The 18,929-nt window shown below is 43.1% G+C and overlaps 1 protein-coding gene across 4 annotated transcripts in view; it reads left to right on the top strand.

Moving 5' to 3' along the window:
* Positions 1 to 12,169, top strand: part of adam15 (ADAM metallopeptidase domain 15) — a 46,451-nt gene extending 34,282 nt beyond the window's left edge. Inside the window, exons 20-26 of one of the 4 annotated variants that reach the window (XM_041987076.1) lie at positions 50 to 203; positions 2,113 to 2,221; positions 4,476 to 4,544; positions 6,988 to 7,056; positions 7,652 to 7,717; positions 8,296 to 8,462; positions 11,457 to 12,169. In XM_041987076.1, the coding sequence (XP_041843010.1) occupies positions 50 to 203; positions 2,113 to 2,221; positions 4,476 to 4,544; positions 6,988 to 7,056; positions 7,652 to 7,717; positions 8,296 to 8,462; positions 11,457 to 11,523 (701 nt within the window). In that variant the 3' untranslated portion in view covers positions 11,524 to 12,169. Of the gene's footprint in view, positions 1 to 49; positions 204 to 2,112; positions 2,222 to 4,475; positions 4,762 to 5,022; positions 5,049 to 6,987; positions 7,057 to 7,651; positions 7,718 to 8,295; positions 8,463 to 11,456 lie in introns of those variants that run through there. The other 3 variants (XM_041987078.1, XR_006010658.1, XM_041987079.1) reach the window with 3 other exon arrangements.
* Positions 12,170 to 18,929: the final 6,760 nt, after the last annotated feature.

Below are 18,929 nucleotides of genomic sequence, written 5' to 3'. Positions count from 1 at the left end.
ACCATCTCCTCTCCGACCCGGTTCTGACCGTCTCTGTCTCTGTGTCCAGAAACGGATCCGGTCCGAGTCGCCCTGCTCGTCATCTTCTTCTTCATCCTGCCCGTAGTGCTCCTCTTCCTCGCTCTGCGCTTCCCTCGTTTCCGTCGGACTCTGTGCTGTCTGGGACCGAACAGCCCGTTTCACAAAGCTCGACAGAACAACCGGTAACACAGTGTGTGTGTGTGTGTGTGTGATCATCTCAGCTTCCTCACCTTCCACAACTGAGCTTTCTTTTTACCCACAATGCAGTGTGACTGACTGTGAGATGTGGGATTTGGACTTTGAACCTGCCCACGTCTCCAGGTACTGTTGGACCTGCAGGGTCCTGGTCTGTAGTCCGTTCCTGTAGAGGAGGGGTGTCAAACCCGCACAGGTTGAGCTCCGGAGGTCCGGAGCAGTAAAATAACTACATAATCATTTATATTTTAAGGGTTTTTAGTCTCCAGTGGCCTTTATTACTAAGAGCAGCTCTACAGGAGGGGGATCGGAGAGAGCGGGGACAGAGATGTAGGAACCAGGAAGAACCAGTCCAGGACTCGAACTGTAGCAGCTGTTCATGGAGCAGAGTGAAATACCGCGACAACGATAATTTCTCTCCGTTACACATTTACTGCAGATATTCTCATTTATTTTCATTCTAGTAGATGTTTTTATTGCATATATTTCTATTTACATTGTGTATTCATGCGTGTTTTTATTAACATTTATAAAATAAATAGATAAATTTAATTATTTAATTTTATTTATGCAGTTTTATACATTTTTATAAATCTCATCCATTTTTTAAACTTCATATATAATTACTTGTTGTACATATAACAAGGAGAAGCTCTGTCCCCGCTGCTGTTCTGCATAGACCTGAACCCCCTCAGCTAATCAACACGTCTGGATCTGGCTACCGACTCAGGAATGGGACCACCATCAGTCTCCTCCTCTACATCCATGACATCAAGCTGTACGCTAAGAGAGAGCGAGGCGAGGACTCACTGATCCACACCACCAGGATCTACAGCAGGGACATCGGAACGAAGAGAAGGAAGGTGGTCCATACAGAGGACACTGCAGAATAACAGATGTTTAGGACACCACAAGTAAACAGCAACCATGGAGAAGCCAGAGGGAAAGCTGCCACAGCCAAATATCTGCAACGAGTAAGGCAAGTCCTGAGAAGTCAGCTCGATGGCAAGAACAAGATCCGGGCAGTTAACAGCTCTGCCCTGGTAGAGATCAGACACCCTGCTGGGATAATAAGCTGGCTAAGGAGGAAGTTCAGACCACAGATGATAAAACATGGAGGCTTCCACCCCAAATCCAGAGTCCAGAGCCCGTACACTCAGCAGCAATGGGTGAATGCCTCAAGCAATGGAACCTGGAGGAGTATGAAATGCAGGAACCATCATGGAGGACAAGCCCCTGCATGGGATGTACCACCAGAGTACCGATGGCTAGAGAGGGCTGGACTGAAGGACAGCACAGACGCGGTAACCATGGCAGCACAGGACCAAGCCTTGAGTACCAGGACATGTAGCTGTTTACAGTAAAGAATTAAACCTCACATGGACAAATTATGAATTAAACTTAGTTTTATCTGAAATAATTGTAGTAAATATCTTCTGTGCCATTTTCATATTTACCAAATTCATCCTGATGTCCAGATTGGACCCTCTGGGGGCCAGTTTTGGCCCCAGGGCCGTATGTTTGACACCCCTGCTGTAGAGTCAGAGCAGTGAAGACCTGCTCTGGCTCAGGACTCAAAGCTGCACGATATAGATCTAAACTGTCTCCTTCTGGGTGCTGTTGACTTCCTTGATGAAAAACTGGGGCGTGGCAGAGGGGGTTCTGGGTAATGAAGTCCAGGTGCAGCTTTAAGTCTAAACTCCAACAGGAAGTTTGTGTCCTTGAAATGTTGCAGCTTCAGCTCGTTTACTCGTCTGTAGTTGGACAGTTGAAGTTTGATCTGTGAGTTGTGTGTTCGTTGTTTTAGACCTGTGATGATGTCACCGTTTCATCACACTCTCCTGCTTTGATCTGTGATATTCACATGTTCTCAAACTCCCTCCATGTTTCGTTCAGGACTCCGGTGATGGAGCGAGTGGATGGCAGGAACGGAGAGCAGGTCCGACCTCTCCGATACCACCTGAACCCCCAGGCCGACATCCCGCTGGCCCAGCCCCAGAAAGAGGTAACCATAGCAACGAAGAGTTTTCATCTGGATCTGTCATGCAGAATAAAGCTCAGTTTAACTCCAGTAGAAACTGGTTTATTTCTCTGCTGCATCACTGGATCGACGATCCAGAAAGAGTCAGGATGTTACAGATCTGAGGACATACTGCTGCTTTGGATTCATATCTGGTGGTTTTCCATAAAAAATATGAATTAGTAAAGAATCATTCTGCACAATTAACCCTTAAAACTCCCGCTAGACCTCCCGAATCACCTCATCAGCTGGAATAAAGCCAAGAAGACGTTTCTGATGCACGGTGGCGCCACAAAGCAGCTGAGCTGGAGTTGGTTTAGTGAGGCTAGCAGGTAAATAGTAGCAGGAATAACTGGAAATGAGGAAAAAGTGGAAATGCATGACCATTTCCACGCAAGGCTCGGCATTTATTAATTTGGACATAAGCGTAGAATCCCATCAAATCTCACGACAGGTTGAGGTCGTGTACGCAAGTTTGAGTCCGTGTGGATCAGCGTTGCAGCTCAGCAGATGCTGAAAATATTTTTATTAAACATCAAACCTTCATCTCAGCTTCAGCAGCCACATGTTCAGGACTCATGAACCCATTTACAAAAAAAGCATTAAAATGGATTCCAGAAACTAATAAAATGAAATAGCTTACTGATGCTGGGCGTGCACACCAACCCACTTAAAATAAAATGTGTCTCGGACCAGTGAGGGCACGCTGCTGGACTCTCCAGAGGAAGCCTGCCATGCAGTCCTGCACACCTGCTTTGGCTAACGGAGCCTTCTGATGCCCCGGCGCAGCCAGAGGAGGATGTCCAGAGAACTCAGCCTCTGGGGCTAAACAGAGGAGACAGGAGCCGACGCGTCTTTTCTAACAAGTAGTCTAGACCTTCAAGTTGTAGAACTGCCCTGTTTAATCAGGCTAACGCTTCCCATGCAGTGCAGTGCAGTTCTTTACTGGACAGGTGGAAATGCCAGAGGCTGCAGTTTCTCTTCTGGAGGCTGTAAAACGTGGCTTCATATAACAGAACCTTGAACACAACAATGCTAAGCTAACGCAGGTAAACACACACGTGTAGTAGTTTAAAAAGGTTTTCTTCAGTTTTTAATGTTTTCAGCGTCATTTATAATTTCATGTGTGCAAAGTAAAGAATTGTTTCAGTTACCAGGTATGGGCTGTTATCCTAATTAAAACTAATAAAAGGTTAATCATGGGCATATATAAGCTGAGAATTTTATTCATATCTCAGCCGGAGTCGGATCAGCAGCTGCGAGGTTGTTAACAGCCTCTGTGATCCTCTTCCATGAAGCGTTTTTTTTTTCCCGCCTTTGACTCCGGTTTTTAGGCTGCCAAACAAAACCTCTTTTTTCTGTTCCACCTCACAAGTGATCCTTTCCACTTCTGAAAAGTTTTTTCTGTTTGTTTGTTCATTGGCAGAACGTCCTCTCTCCATGGTTTGACCTCACTGGGCGGGGCCTCTGGCGTAACATGTAAATGACGATGGATTTATCATGGTTACCGGATCGTTGCTATGCTGGGATCGGTCAGAACGTTTCATAAATCACACGTGGATCTAAGCTGATGCGCTCATTTCCACGTTCGGTTGCTAAATGAGGCGACTGCGTCTGCTTGTTGGGTTAAAAAGGTTCAGCTTCCACATTAAATATAAAAACAGGCGGACCAAAACTAGAAAAAATGGTTTAGAGTTTTAAGGGTTAATCGTGGAAGAGAATCAGAGAAAAAGGTGGAAAAAAAAACAGTTTTATCCAGGTTATAAATGACATCTCATCATTGCTTCACGTCTCAAATGTGAGGACGGAGCGGTAATCAGGTTAAAACTTCATTTAAAGAAGATGCCTAAAATAAGAATCTGGTCCAAAATCAGCTCCATGAAAGACTCTTAGGATGAAAGATGTTCAGAGAAAGGCTGGAGGATTTTCTTACGTCTCTCTACGGAACAGAAAGAGGTTTTATTTGTTCTCAACAGATCAGATGAAGTTGATTTTTAACTCTTTAGTTCCCGTTTAAACATTTTGTTCTTCATGTCAGTGTAAACACGAAGTGTACTGCATGAACTGTGGTCATATGGTCAAACCTGAGGGTACGTTTCTCCATCATGGAGGAAGTCACCAGGACCAGGACCAGGACCAGGACTACACCTGCAGCTGCTTCTCTTCTCACATTAACAACCGGCTGCTGTTGGATTCTGTCTGCATGCTTCACTCTGCTTCCTGTCTTCTCTCCTATCAGGTTCATGACAGACCTGCTCCTCCCACTAAGCCCCTCCCCCCTGACCCCGCCCTAAAACCCCCACCGCAGGTAACTGCACCTGAAATCACCGTCAGGTCTGCATCTGTGTCTGAATGAATCAGAGGTCTATGTGGGTTTCTGTGGATTTCTATGAAGATGCTGTGGGTCTCTGTAGCTTTCTGTGGATCTCTGTGGGCCTCTTTGAGGTCTCTTTAGGTTTCCATGGATTTCTGTGGGTTTCTGAGGTCTCTGTAGCTTTCTGTGGATCTCTGTGGGTCTCTTTGAGGTCTCTGCAGGTTTCTGTGGATCTCTGTGGGTCTCTGTAGCTTTCTGTGGGTCTCTGAGGTCTCTGTAGTTTTCTGTGGGTCTCTGAGGTCTCTGTAGTTTTCTGTGGGTCTCTGTGGGTCTCTTTGAAGTCTCTGTAGGTTTTTGTGGATCTCTGTGGGTCTCTGTAGCTTTCTGTGGATCTCTGTGGGTCTCTGTAGTTTTCTGTGGGTCTCTTTGAAGTCTCTGTAGGTTTCTGTGGGTCTCTATGGTTCTCTGTGAGGTTCCTGTGGATCTCTGTGGGTCTCTTTGAAGTCTCTGCAGGTTTCTGTGGGTCTCTATGGTTCTCTGTAGGTTTCTGTAGATTTATGTGGGTCTCTGAGGACTATGTAGGTTTCTGTGGATCTCTGTGTGTCTCTGAAGGTCTCTGTGGATCTCTGTGGGTCTCTTTGAAGTCTCTGCAGGTTTCTGTGGATTTTTGTGGGTCTCTATGGTTCTCTGTGAGGTTCCTGTGGATCTCTGTGGGTCTCTGAGGTCTCTGTAGTTTTCTGTGGGTCTCTTTGAAGTCTCTGTAGGTTTCTGTGGATTTTTGTGGGTCTCTATGGTTCTCTGTGAGGTTCCTGTGGATCTCTGTGGGTCTCTGAGGTCTCTGTAGTTTTCTGTGGGTCTCTTTGAAGTCTCTGTAGGTTTCTGTGGATTTCTGTGGGTCTCTATGGTTCTCTGTGAGGTTCCTGTGGATCTCTGTGGGTCTCTGAGGTCTCTGTAGTTTTCTGTGGGTCTCTTTGAAGTCTCTGTAGGTTTCTGTGGATTTCTGTGGGTCTCTGTAGATTTCTGTGGATCTCTCTGGGTTTCTGTAAGGTTCTTGTGAATCTCTTTAGATACCTCTGGGTCTCTATGGTTCTCTGTAGGTTTCTGTGGATCTCTGTGGGTCTCTGTAAGGTTCCTGTTGGTATCTGTAGATACCTGTGGGTCTTTGCGAGGTCTCTGTAGGTTTCTATGGATCTCTGTGGGTCTCTGAGGTCTCTGTAGGTTTCTGTGGGTCTCTGTAGGTTTCTGTGGAACTCTGTGGGTCTCTGAGGTCTCTATAGGTTTCTGTGGATCTCTGTGGGTCTTTGCGAGTTCTCTGTCGGTTTCTGTGGAACTCTGTGGGTCTCTGTGGTTGTCTGTAGGTTCCTGTGGATCTCTGTGGTTCTCTGGGAGGTTCCTGTGGGTCTCTGTGGTTCTCTGGGAGGTTCCTGTGGGTATCTGTAGATACCTGTGGGTCTCTGTGAGGTCTCTGTAGGTTCCTGTGGTTCTCTGTGGTTCTCTGTAAGGTTCTTGTGAATCTTTATAGATACCTGTGGGTCTCTGTGGTTCTCTGGGAGGTTCCTGTGGATATCTGTGGTTCTCTGTGAGGTTCCTGTGGGTATCTGTAGGTTCCTGTGGATCTCTGTGGTTCTCTGTAAGGTTTCTGTGGATTTCTGTGGGTCTCTGTAGATTTCTGTGGATCTCTGTGGGTCTCCATGGTTCTCTGTGAGGTTCCTGTGGCTCTCTGTGGTTCTCTGTAAGGTTCTTGTGAATCTCTGTAGATACCTGTGGGTCTCTGTAAGTGTCTGTGGATCTCGTCTCAGTCCAGCTGTGTTTGATGTGTTTGAGTTGTGTTGTCTTCATCATCAATAAAAAACACGTTTCCAGAATTACAGGAATACTTCAACATTCCAAGAAATCCTCTTCCTCGTTAAAACCTGCCGATATCAGAAACAAGCCTGGAATCAATCACGTCAAGCAACATCCACATACTTCCTCCACATTATCAGGTCCGCCTTCTAGTACCGGGTCGTCCTATCCATCAGGTCCACCTTCTGGTACCGGGTTGTCCTCTCCATCAGGACCACCTTCTGGTACCGGGTTGTCCTCTCCATCAGGTCCACCTTCTGGTACCGGGTCGTCCTAGTACCGGGTCGTCCTTTCCATCAGGTCCACCTTCTGGTACCGGGTCGGACCTTTTTAATCCTGGTGTGATAGTTGGAAGCAGGTGGAGGAAACCTTCCTCTGAGGTTTGCTCCATATTGACATGACAGCATCACACAGTTGCTGCCCTGTGATTGGCTGATGAGATATTTATGTTAACAGGAAGTAGAGCAGTGGACCTGATAAAGTGGACGTTGGGTGTACAGAGGATTTCAGTAGAATGTTGAGCTCTTCCTTTATTTATTCAGTCTTATATTTCACTGACTCCTTCTTCTTCTGCTTATTTCTGCTGCTTCAGTTGGTTAAACAGCGACCAGCTCCCCCCACCAAGCCTCTGCCCCCTGACCCCCCCACCCCCAGCAACCAGGTATAGTCACCTCTACCTGCAGTGTGTTTGTTGCAGCGCCACCTGCTGCTTGGAGGTTCAGTTTGTGTCTGCATCAGTCACATGTCGTCCATCATTTCCATGTTTTTCTCTTTCATGAGGTGGATAGAAAAGAAATTTAGTAAACTGAGTTTTCAGAGAAGCTTTATTATCAATAACAAATTTATTTATTAATGTTCTAAAAGAAGATTTGATTTTATTACAAATTTGTTATAAAAATTATGAAAAAAATATTCTCCATCTGTCTTATTGGATGATGCTCAGTTTATGTAAAATAAAAACTCAACAGTCTGAATCAAACCCCAGACAAACAAATATAAAAAAACAAACTGTAAATAAATCATACCAAGATGATAATAAAAACATACAATAAAAATCCATTTATGCTACATTTTATACAACAGTAAATTTCTAAAACGTGTCAGTATTTTAGCTCCATACCTGTCGGGTTGTTTCAACACTTCACTTTCCCATTTTCCTTTTTTCCTTTTTCTGTTTGCACGAAGTTTTAACAATCCTGTCAAACTTTGCTTCATCCTCACCATCATCTTCCTCTTCTTCCTCACTAACCTTCCAGGAGGCAGTGAGTCGACCGGCTCCGCCCAGCAAGCCTCTCCCCCCTGACCCCATCACACCTCCACAGGTACTCTGCATGCTGCTAGCGGTTAGCTGCTAGCGGTTAGCTGCTAACGGTTAGCTGCTAACGGTTAGCTGCTAGCGGTTAGCTGCTAGCGGTTAGCTGCTAGCGGTTAGCTGTTAGTGGTTAGTGGCTAGCGGTTAGCTGCTAACGGTTAGCAGCTAGCGGTTAGCTGCTAGCGGCTAGCGGTTAGCTGCTAGCGGCTAGCGGTTAGCTGCTAGCGGTTAGCTGCTAGCGGTTAGCGGTTAGCACTGTAGTGGTGTGTGATTCTAACCAATCAGTCAGTGTTGATGTTTTATTTAGATGATCAATAACTGTGATTATTGATCTTACGATTGAACCGATTGGATGAGGATTTGGTGATGTAATGGAGGCGTTCAGGAGCACAAATAAACTTGGACGTTTCAGTATTCTTCAGATTCTACAGAAACAATATTTACAGATGTTTTTCTCCTATTAAGTTTAAGAGCTGCCATGGTGGCCTGATTAAACTAATCAATAATACATTTATTGATTTATGTACCAATAAAAAATTTGTTGGTTTGACTTTTTTTTTTAATTTAAACTTTTTTTCTGCTCTTCAGGTTTCTGTTCCACTTAAACCTTTGGTGCCCAAAAAGCCCCGCCCTCCGGCCCCACCCCCTCACCCTCACCTGCCGCCGCACCCCGGCCTCCCCCCACACACCAGCTACACGCCCAACACCAAACCAGCGCCGCACGGAGCCGTCGCACCGGCAGCCGGTCCACACAGGTACGACGGCTGCTGTCCACCAAAGACAGAAAACCGATCAGAGATTTGACTGTTTGATGGAGAATATTTCATGTTTCATTATCAGTAAGATGACTGAACAAAGAGCACCTTACAGAGGCAGAGTCTCTCAGAAGTAAAGATGGACAGAGGTTTAATAATCTGGAAAAAACTGTTATGAAGGCATTTCAAAGTTATTTTCCTGCATGTAAAACGGAAAAAAAAACTTATATTTCATCATCTACAGCAGTGTTTTTCAGTCCAGGGGCCTAATTTTTAAAGCTGGTGTAGAAATAAAAACTGGCGTACACCACATACAGTCATCTCATTCATACCGCCACGACAACTCTGACCCAGGCGAACGCACAAAACCTGGAAAAACGGGAAACGGCGACACCAACGGTCCAGAATAAAACCAGGAAATGATGTGAAATGTGAGACGTTTGTACACAATCCATTCTCACCTTCCACACCACATGTTAGATATTAAAGCTGTTTGCAGACATGAATAAAGACACGTTCCATATTAATCCTCCTAAGAGCCACGCTCGGGAAAACCCGGATTTTCAGGAAAAAGGGAGATGATATTAATAGGAAGCTCAACCAGTAAAACATGTTCTGTCATTGTGGAACAAAACTTCATGTTATAAAATCCATCCAGATAAATAAGGAGCCAGTCTGCTGCCAGCATGTAGCATCAGTGTGGAAAGTAGCTTTGGTCCTTCATTCCAGCAGAGCGGGACCAGACTGGAGGCTGGAGGTCTAGAAGTGATGCTACGCTAACGAAACACAAGAGAAGGATTTCCTTTTATTTATTTATTCTTACACAATGTTTTTCTTTAAAATTATTGTTCCAATTTCTTTCCTGACGGTCTTTATTTCCCCCAACTCCTTGTCCACCTGGTTAAAAGCGGTGATTGTGTCCCTCTGCACCGCCCACCCAGCTGAAGCCCTGCCCACCCAGCTAGAGCACCCAGCAAGAAAGAAATATTATTTATAACTAAATAAACTGCTACCAATATCAGATGTATCTGTATTTGCATTAAAACAATTTACAAAATTTATAAATAAGGCCTCTGGTCTTCAGGATCCACCGTCCTGCAGGTTATCCCCTCCATCACACCTGGTTTAGGTTAATGGGCCTTGTCATCAGGGTTCCTCAGGACCAGGCGTGATTAATTAACACATTCAGAGGATCTGAAGAAACCTCTGTACACAGAGGACACAGCTGAACATTAATTTTGAATTAGTTATTTATTATTTCTCTTCTGGAAAGTTTTTCTTCTTGCTGATAATGATGGCTCGGTAGAAGATGGAGCCTTTTGAGGAAACTAGATAAAGGCAAAACAGAAAAGACAAAGAGAAGACATATTAGCATTCAGCCTTCCTATTTCTTTGCGACAGCTTCCACTTTAACCTGAAATAAAGCAAAGCAAGCACAGAAACCCAGCTGTTCTTACTCTGTTCCTTTTTCTATAATATAATCTATTCAGATGGAACTCCTCTCACTGTTTCAGCCGTACCAACCCACCTTTTTCCTCCCCCACCGTGAACTGTTGTACAGCGAAAATCCCTGAAACAACCTAACATTTAGAAACTCGTGCTGCGGTTTATCCTCTGACATGATAAACAGCTTCACTTCAACATGAAGCTGCAGGTTCAGCAGGACGCTGGACCAGCAGCAGCGAGTAGACGCGAGTCAGAGCTGCAGTTTCCTGCTGGTTCGCTTTACAGCATGAAAACTGCACCTTACAACCCCGATCCAGACAAGCTGTAAAAAGGAAAATAAAACAGATTCTCATCAACTCATATTTTATTCCCAGTAGAAATTAAATCAAATTGCATCAAACTTGGTTTATACAGCACTTTTCATGCAGGATTGAAGCACAAAATGCTTCACATGATAAAAAAAAAAGCATCTTAAAAACATAACAAACACATCAGATGATGAAACTGAGACGTTTCACCATGTGATGAAAATATGAGCTGAGAGTGAATCTGATGCAGCAACACGTCTGGAAAAAGCTGGAACAGGAACAAACCAGAAACACCTGGAGGAGCATTTAATAACTAACCAGGTTACCTGGCAACAGGTCAGTAACATGACTGGTATAAAAGGAGCATTTCAGAGAGGCAGAGTCTCTCAGATGGAAAGATGGACAGAGCTTCACCAATCTGAAACAAACTGGATCTAAAACTATGAAGATCCACCACCTGCAGTGTAGAATATCATCACTAGATTCAAAGAATCAGGAGGAATCTCTGTGTGCATGGGACAAGGCTGGATGCTGGTGATCTTCTGCATTAAAAGCAGACATGATTCTCTACTGGAAACCACTGCATGGACTCAGGAAGACTTCCAGAAACCACTGTCTGTGAACACAGTTCACCCTGAAACCCACTAATGCAGGTTAAAGCTCCATCATGCAGAGAAGAAGCCAGATGTGAACAGGATCCAGAACCAGCTTCTTCCATCTTCTCTGGACCAAAGCTCATTTAAAACGGTCTGAGGCAAAGTGGAAACCTGGATGAAGATGTGAACTAGTTTGTGGAAAGCATGGACGGCGTGTCCTGCAGACACGCAGAAATCCAGCAACCAAGATCCAGGACTGTAGAGCAGCTAGAATCCTGCATCAGACCAGAATGGGACAACATTCCTCTCCTAAAACTCCAGCAACTGGTCTTCTCACTTCCCAGACGTTTCCAGACATGTTAGAAGAAGAGATGCTACACCATGCTGAACACCACCCTGGAACTACTTTTTACACCATGCTGAACATCACCCTGGAACTACTTTTTACACCATGCCGAACATCACCCTGGATCTACTTTTACAGTATTAATTTTTCACCTTTAGCCTTGTCCCATGCACACATAGACTCCTTCTGATTCTTTGAACCTTTTGATGATATAAACTGTAGATAGTGGGATCACAGTATCATGACTTTTTATGGAGTTGGTCTTATAAAAACATACTTTCTCTTTGTGTCTCTGCAGACGACCTCCTCTTTGTCCGAGTCGACCGGCGGTCCCTCCAAAGGTCGAGTCATCTCCTCCACTTTAACCTCACATGACCTGTTTTAGGACTGAGGATGGAGGCGATGAAGATGACTTCTTTTTTTATCCATTTTGCACTCACTTGTTGGATTTAATCCTCCACGAAGTAAAACTGTAGAATATAAATGTGACTGTGTCTCAGTGCCTTGCTCAGCAGCGCCTCGGTAGAGAGGATGCAAACACCTGGTGGTCCTGGTGCGCTCCCTGCTGAACCACAGGGTTCAGTGCCTTGCTCCAGGAAACACGGGGAAGCGATCAAACCCGCATCAAGCTAATGTGGATGAGCAGAGTGGTTTCCAAACTGTGGTTCGGGGCCCTGTGAGGGTCGCAGAGGAAGAAATATGGCATCTTTTTTATTTTGTTTATAAAATTACAATGTGGGACGTTTTATGGAAGCTGAGGTTCAGGTGGACGATCTGAGGTTGATCTTCATCATCAACTGCAGCTGATGGACTTCTTCATCATTTATCACCCAGGACTGAATCCTCCTCATCATCAGACGATCTGCTACAATCGACTCCATAAACATTCACGCAGACGCCTCGAAGGAAAAGCTGTTCTGAGGTTGATGATGAAAGTCGTGACTTTGGGGGAAGAAGTCGTTTTCAGAGATCAGCTGTCTACAGTAAACATTAATATTTTAATATTCAGAGAAAATAAAGTCGTTTTAAACCCCGAAGGCAGATTTAAAGTTTTCACTCCCGTTAAAATTCCAGGTTTTTTCATGTTAAAGTAACCAAAGTTCCCAACTTTAAAACTCTGTTCCTGACTTGTTGTGACGCCACGCTGACGTTTATTATGGAAATAATTCACGGAGTCGTCGTCTTGCAGCCTGCAGAGGATGAAAAACTTTAACAGGGTTATAAGCTTCTTTACGCTGGACCCGACTTTTCCAGTAGAACTGGTCCAGATATTAACACTGTTTTGGTTTAATTGATCTCACTCTTGGCTTCACTTGTGTTCGATTACTAAACTAAACCTGCCTGCAGTTTACCAGCTAATACGCATTGAGACCCCACATCACGATACCGCCACCACCGTGCTTCACCATGGGCCTGACGGAACGTTGCAGAACTTCCACTCATGGTTTTAGGAGGCTTGATGCATTTTTTGAAGACTGTAGCTGAGCTTGGTTTTTTTCTTCCGTCCAGACGCGGAGAAAACGGCAGCTTGTCGTCACGTGCGGGAAACAACCACAACTTCCCGTTGCTGTGTCTCAGCTGAAGGTCGCCCAAACTTATGCAACCAGTTTATCATAGTTTTTTTATTTTTTATATTTTTCCCAGATCAGAATTTATTGTTTAAGTTTAATTCTTCAGGCTGTTAAAGGTCACATTAAAGTTTAGAAATGATTTATTTTGGTTTTATGCTTCCACATAAAAGAACTGAATCTAACGGGGGTGAGACGTTTCTGCTGTACAGTGTTTGTTTGTTTGCTGAGTTTAATCCATTTTAAACATTTAAAAATGTTCAAATATTTACTTTTTATACCACAATATTTTACTATAAAAAACTGAATTCTTAAACATTTTGACTTTATTTGTTGTTAAATTCTGACTTTATACCCATCATTTTTTTATGGTTTATGTTTTTTTTTCCAAAATATCAAAACAAAATGAGATTTTTTTTGCACCTAATTTTCAAATTCTTCTATTTTTTATTCCATGAAAAGTTATTATATTTTTGTTCTGAAGAAATCCCATTTTTATTACCAAACCAATTATATTTTTACTTGTGTTAAGAGGAAAATCTGGATTTTGTTTAAATTTATTTGTGACTTTTTCTCAAAGATGACAGATTTCAGATATTTGTGTTAAATGTGTATTTATGTTGTATTTTTTCTATTTTCTGTGAAATTGTGTCGACTTGATTCTAAATCTGATATTCTGACGTCGGGATTAATTTCCTTCTCTGTTCACGGCCTTTTTATAAATGAACTTTTCCCGCCTTCGCCGACATGGCCAAGGCCCCGAGATCACATCCTGGACTGGGTTGACCTGGACTACAAGCCTTAGTGGGAAGAACTGGTTCTGTTCCAGGAACTGGATCTGGGATTTGTTTTGTTTTCTTTGAACCCGCCTTGAGGTTTCTCTCACGGACAGCTGGAATGCTTCAAACTTTACGCCAAAGAAAGCTGATGAACGCCGTCAGGACAACCGGACCTGATCCGTTCGTCCTGTTAAAGGAGCAGTCTGCCAAAACGTTGTCATCTTCAGCGTTCAGGAACATCCAGCTGGAACTCTGAAATAAAAACAGAGCTGTCTTAACAAACACGCCTGCAGGGATCGAAACAGAAAAGATAAGTTGTTTAAAAATGTAAAAAGTAAATCTTTATCTAGAAGATAAAACTTGTTGCTGCAATAGTACAGAAACATGTTGGACGTTCTTTCATTCACACCAACAATAAATTCTTTCATACAGATGTTTGGTTACTGTGTGCACGTCATGGGAAATTTCCAGAAAATGAACTCTTTAGATTGTCAGGATTATTTTATTTCAGAATAATCTCTGTATAAAATCGGATCCACAGATCTTCATGATTAATTAACGGTAAAGAGGATCTCTATCATGACTTTCTATGAAGGATCGTGTCTGAATCAGATCAGAAAAAAAGTTTTTGTTCCGTTTTTGGGGCGCTTGTGAATGTATACCCTGAAGAGGCAGACGGAGTAGTACCCCCGTAAACCTCGGGGGGGCAGTGTGGAGCAGTGTAGCTGACGCGCGACCAGCGAAAGGAGCAAAGAAGAAGAAGCTGTGATGTATTTTATGGCCACACAGACCCACTGTGCTGCTTCCTTTTATGTCTCTTTCTGAGAACGAACGTCATCACCATTTTTATCAGCTAAAACACAGAAACTCGGACGTGAACTCTGAACTCTGCACTGCCCTCTGGTGGCAGTATTACCTAACAACCATGGTACTTTTAAGAGAATGTATTTTATTCTAATCCTTATAATGTCAAACTATAAATGAAAAGTAGTAACACTGGACATTTAATTTGAGTTCATTAATGTAAAGGAGGAGCTCATTCTTTTCCTGGGTAATTGTGTACTGTAGCTTTAAGAGCTCAGCCAGGTGAGTAGTGGTAGAACTTTGAATGATGTTGGTTTTGTATTAGATTTGGAATCGTACGGTTTTCATACTTGTCTGTTTGAACAGCTAGAAGGCTGCATGAGCGCAGTTACTTTACCGAACTATTCACACTGAACAAATGATCTTAATATCAGTAAAAACATTTAAATTGAGAATATTCAGACTATAATCAAGTAAAAGTATCTGTCCATGCAGTAAGATAAAATATCTAGACTTTAGACAGTGAGAAACATCTTAAAACAAGTTATGAAACACTCATTTCAAGCCCTGTATCAGGTGAAAAACCCCCAAACCAGCCTGTGATGCTTCTTTTCAGTCTTGATTTAAAATATTTTTTTGTGTAATCTATTGGCAGTGTTGGGGTAGTAACTCTAAAAACTAATTAGTTACTAGTTGTTACTTATGTAAATTGTAATAAAACTACTTGTTACTGCATTTGAAAAGTAACACCACTACTTATTGCTGGTTATTATTAATGGTTTTAAAACCACAAGAACAACGTCCCTGTCTGTGGGAAGAAATGGACACACTTGCCTCATCATCATTTTATCTAGTATTTTTCTAAACCTGGCAATTCAACAGCCAACAGGGGGAGCATGTCTCCTACAATGTACCTGCAACTAGTTTGTTCATTTCTGTCTTACCGGCTGCTTACTGACTGAAATGTTGAAAAAAGCTTAGCTTGTTTAGGTGGGTCGGCTGCTTGTTTAGGCAGGTCGGCTGCTTGTTTAGGTGGGTCGGCTGCTTGTTTAGGTGGGTCGGCTGCTTGTTTAGGCTGGTCGGCTGCTTGTTTAGGTGGGTCGGCTGCTTGTTTAGGCTGGTCGGCTGCTTGTTTAGGCAGGTCGGCTGCTTGTTTAGGTGGGTCGGCTGCTTGTTTAGGCTGGTCGGCTGCTTGTTTAGGCTGGTCGGCTGCTTGTTTAGGTGGGTCGGCTGCTTGTTTAGGCTGGTCGGCTGCTTGTTTAGGTGGGTCGGCTGCTTGTTTAGGCGGGTCGGCTGCTTGTTTAGGCTGGTCGGCTGCTTGTTTAGGTGGGTCGGCTGCTGAAGGACTTCTTCCACTGACCGGCGAGCAGGGTCCTTCTCCACATGTTTAGACTGAAACTGGACTCAACTGAAAATAATACGAATATCGCCACTGACCAAAAGCCGTATCTCCGTCTCCAGCTTAATTTGTCCTTCTCTTTAGTTGGCGCACAATCAGCTACGTCACGTAAATCAATCTCTATGGCAACGTGCCCAGACAAGCACACACACAGGCAGCACGTACCAATTAAAACAAATCAGAACTTTACACGTCGACAAACACGGCTCGAGTAACGCATAAAAACATGTTGCTGTAGTCCAGTAAAGTCATTTCGTTACCGATATTTTGAGTATAACACACTACTTTACTTCGTTACCCAAAAAAACTAATATCGTTACTGTAACGTGTTCCTCCCAAAACTGGTTATTGGCATGCCAGTTTATTTACTGAGCCATTTTTATATTTCCATATGTATTTTAGATTTTGGCGTTTTTGGACCTCCATACATTTGTTCCATTTATAATCGGATATATTGGGCTACTACCTGATGATGCCGCTCCTAACCTCAGAGCTCACACAGCAAACCACCACTCCTTACACCTTCATGTGCAAACATGTAAAATGTCACGTTAGCAAGGTTAGCACCAGCGCTATCCTGCAAAAGTTGCCATGGAAACAGATGGGAGATTATGGCATGTTTGTGATGTTAAACCTGGCCAATAGCAGCAGCTCATGATCTGATGTCATAAACCAAAAAACTGAACTTCTGGTCATTAAAAATATTCATCCTGTCAACAACAAATACAAAAGAGAAGTCCCTGTACGTGTGCACCGAGCCTGAACCAGTCTCCTCCAGATGATGGCCTCTTCCGGTTTCTTCTCTGACTGTAAAACTTTGATTTATCTTCAATGTCTGCTTTTCTGGTGAAGTGAAACTTAGGAACTATCTCTTCTTGTCTACGCTACCAGATGACTTTCTGCAGACTCAACGTAAACAGATCAAACAGCTGACGGGATGATGAGGATGTGAAACAAGAGGAAGACGAGCTGAGAAATCTGAAGAAGAGAACGTTTCTGTTTTCATAAGAAATAAAACACAGACGCTGCAAACTGAAGAGTTTCAGATGTTCAATCCTCAGCGGGATTCGACATTTCCTGCTCTCTGGTCACTGAAGGCATCATCTCATCGATCCTTCAGTCAGCAGCTCAGAGACATTAAAGCCTCCAGCAGGAAGTTAATGTCTCCGTCTGTAGACCACGAACAGTAAAAGGAGCACTTAGAGTTGTTAACGTCACTTCATGCAGCATAAAGCCACTTCCTGATTGAACTGATGGATTCTCCTTCGAAAGGGAAGGAGATAACATCGTCCCTGTTTTCACCAAGTCAGAGAAAACTGAAGTGTGACAGCCACATTGCTTTCTCTATTTTCAGTTCTTACCTTTCAAGAAGGAATAAAAATTTTACTCTGGTCCTTCTCAGGTCTTAATGACGCACTACGTAACTTTCTGACCTAAAACTGCGTTCAGGGCTGGTTTGATAGCACGGTGGACTTCTGGAGCTGTCGCTGTCCAGCAGCGTCCTGAGGCCGAGAAACCACGTTTCTTTCCTGGGTGCCGCGTAATGTTGCAGCTGAATTTATGCACCACATCACACGCTAGCAAGATATAAACACACCGACGGGGTCCCGCTGTGACTCAGGGCCTCAAGCAAAAGCGGTGGCATGTTGGTGGAAAATCCCACCGTAAAAACTGGCTCTTGTTGGCTCAAGTTGAGAAATTAAACAGTTTTTCAAATGGAAAAATCTTGTGAAAATTAAATTGTTTAAAGTTGTGTTTGATAAAGTCAGTGATGGTGAAATCAGTTAAAATTAGTTCCACACTGAGAAATCCAATTTAAGCTAAAGGGGCCCTACTATGCTATTTGGCCTTTGTTATAGTGTCTATACTCATCAGACGAGTGAGCGGCGTCGTTTTTTTAATTAACATAAACGCATGTTTGAGTTTTCCAGCCAGTCTCTAGATTCAGTTTCCATTGCGCTGAAAACGAGGTTTTAGTTTTTTCAACTCAGTTATTCTTCTCAGGAGAAGAAAGGGCCCGCCCACCTTCACTGCTGAGTGAGGTGGAAAACACCGCGGTGGACACTCGTTCCTAGGACGACTTTACTCCTTCCTAGGATGATTTTACTTGTTCCTAGGATGACTTTACTCGTTCCTAGGACGACTTTACTCCTTCCTAGGATGATTTTACTTGTTCCTAGGATGACTTTACTCGTTCCTAGGACGACTTTACTCCTTCCTAGGATGATTTTACTTGTTCCTAGGATGACTTTACTCGTTCCTAGGACGACTTTACTCCTTCCTAGGATGATTTTACTTGTTCCTAGGATGACTTTACTCGTTCCTAGGACGACTTTACTCCTTCCTAGGATGATTTTACTTGTTCCTAGGATGACTTTACTCGTTCCTAGGACGACTTTACTCCTTCCTAGGACGACTTTTCTCGTTCCTAGGACGACTTTACTCGTTCCTAGGATGACTTTACTAGTTCCTAGGATGACTTTACTCGTTCCTAGGATGACTTTACTAGTTCCTAGGACGACTTTACTCCTTCCTAGGACGACTTTACTCGTTCCTAGGATGACTTTACTCGTTCCTAGGATGACTTTACTAGTTCCTAGGACGACTTTACTCCTTCCTAGGACGACTTTACTCGTTCCTAGGATGACTTTACTCGTTCCTAGGACGACTTTACTCATTCTTAGGATGACTTTACTCGTTCCTAGAACAACATTACTCATTCCTAGGGCGACTTTACTCTACTTTATGTTACTTAATTTTATTTTTTATTTTTTCTACTTTAAAGTTACATTTATTTGTTTTTGTTTATTTACTATTTTTCATTGATTTATTTCATATAACTTATCTATTCATTGTTGTCAGTTTATTTAATATTTATTTGTAGTTAATTTTTTTTCATATTTTTTAGAATTTTTTTCCTCATTTTTCCATTGTATTTGTTTTGTTTGTACACTATTATAAATGAATTCAGGGTTACATGTAGTTAGCAGTGCAGGCTGATAGGTGGCTGACTCCTGCGAGTACCTCATGTTGCCGCCACACAGTGTTTCATAGTCTCATTTTATTTAACACAAACACGTGAGGTCTCAAATATTATCTGTGTATAATTCTGGGAGTTTCTAGTTTTTGTTTCCACCTGCTGGTTCAGTTTTATATCAAAGAAAGTAGAAAACAGTGTTTTTATGACTGAAACAGCTGTGAATGTTGGTGGGACAGAGACT

The sequence above is a fragment of the Melanotaenia boesemani genome, chromosome 6 (assembly GCF_017639745.1).
Source record: "Melanotaenia boesemani isolate fMelBoe1 chromosome 6, fMelBoe1.pri, whole genome shotgun sequence".
NCBI classification, from domain to species: domain Eukaryota; kingdom Metazoa; phylum Chordata; class Actinopteri; order Atheriniformes; family Melanotaeniidae; genus Melanotaenia; species Melanotaenia boesemani.
Note: the sequence above shows the minus strand (reverse complement) of the source record. Positions and strands in the feature narration are given on the sequence as shown.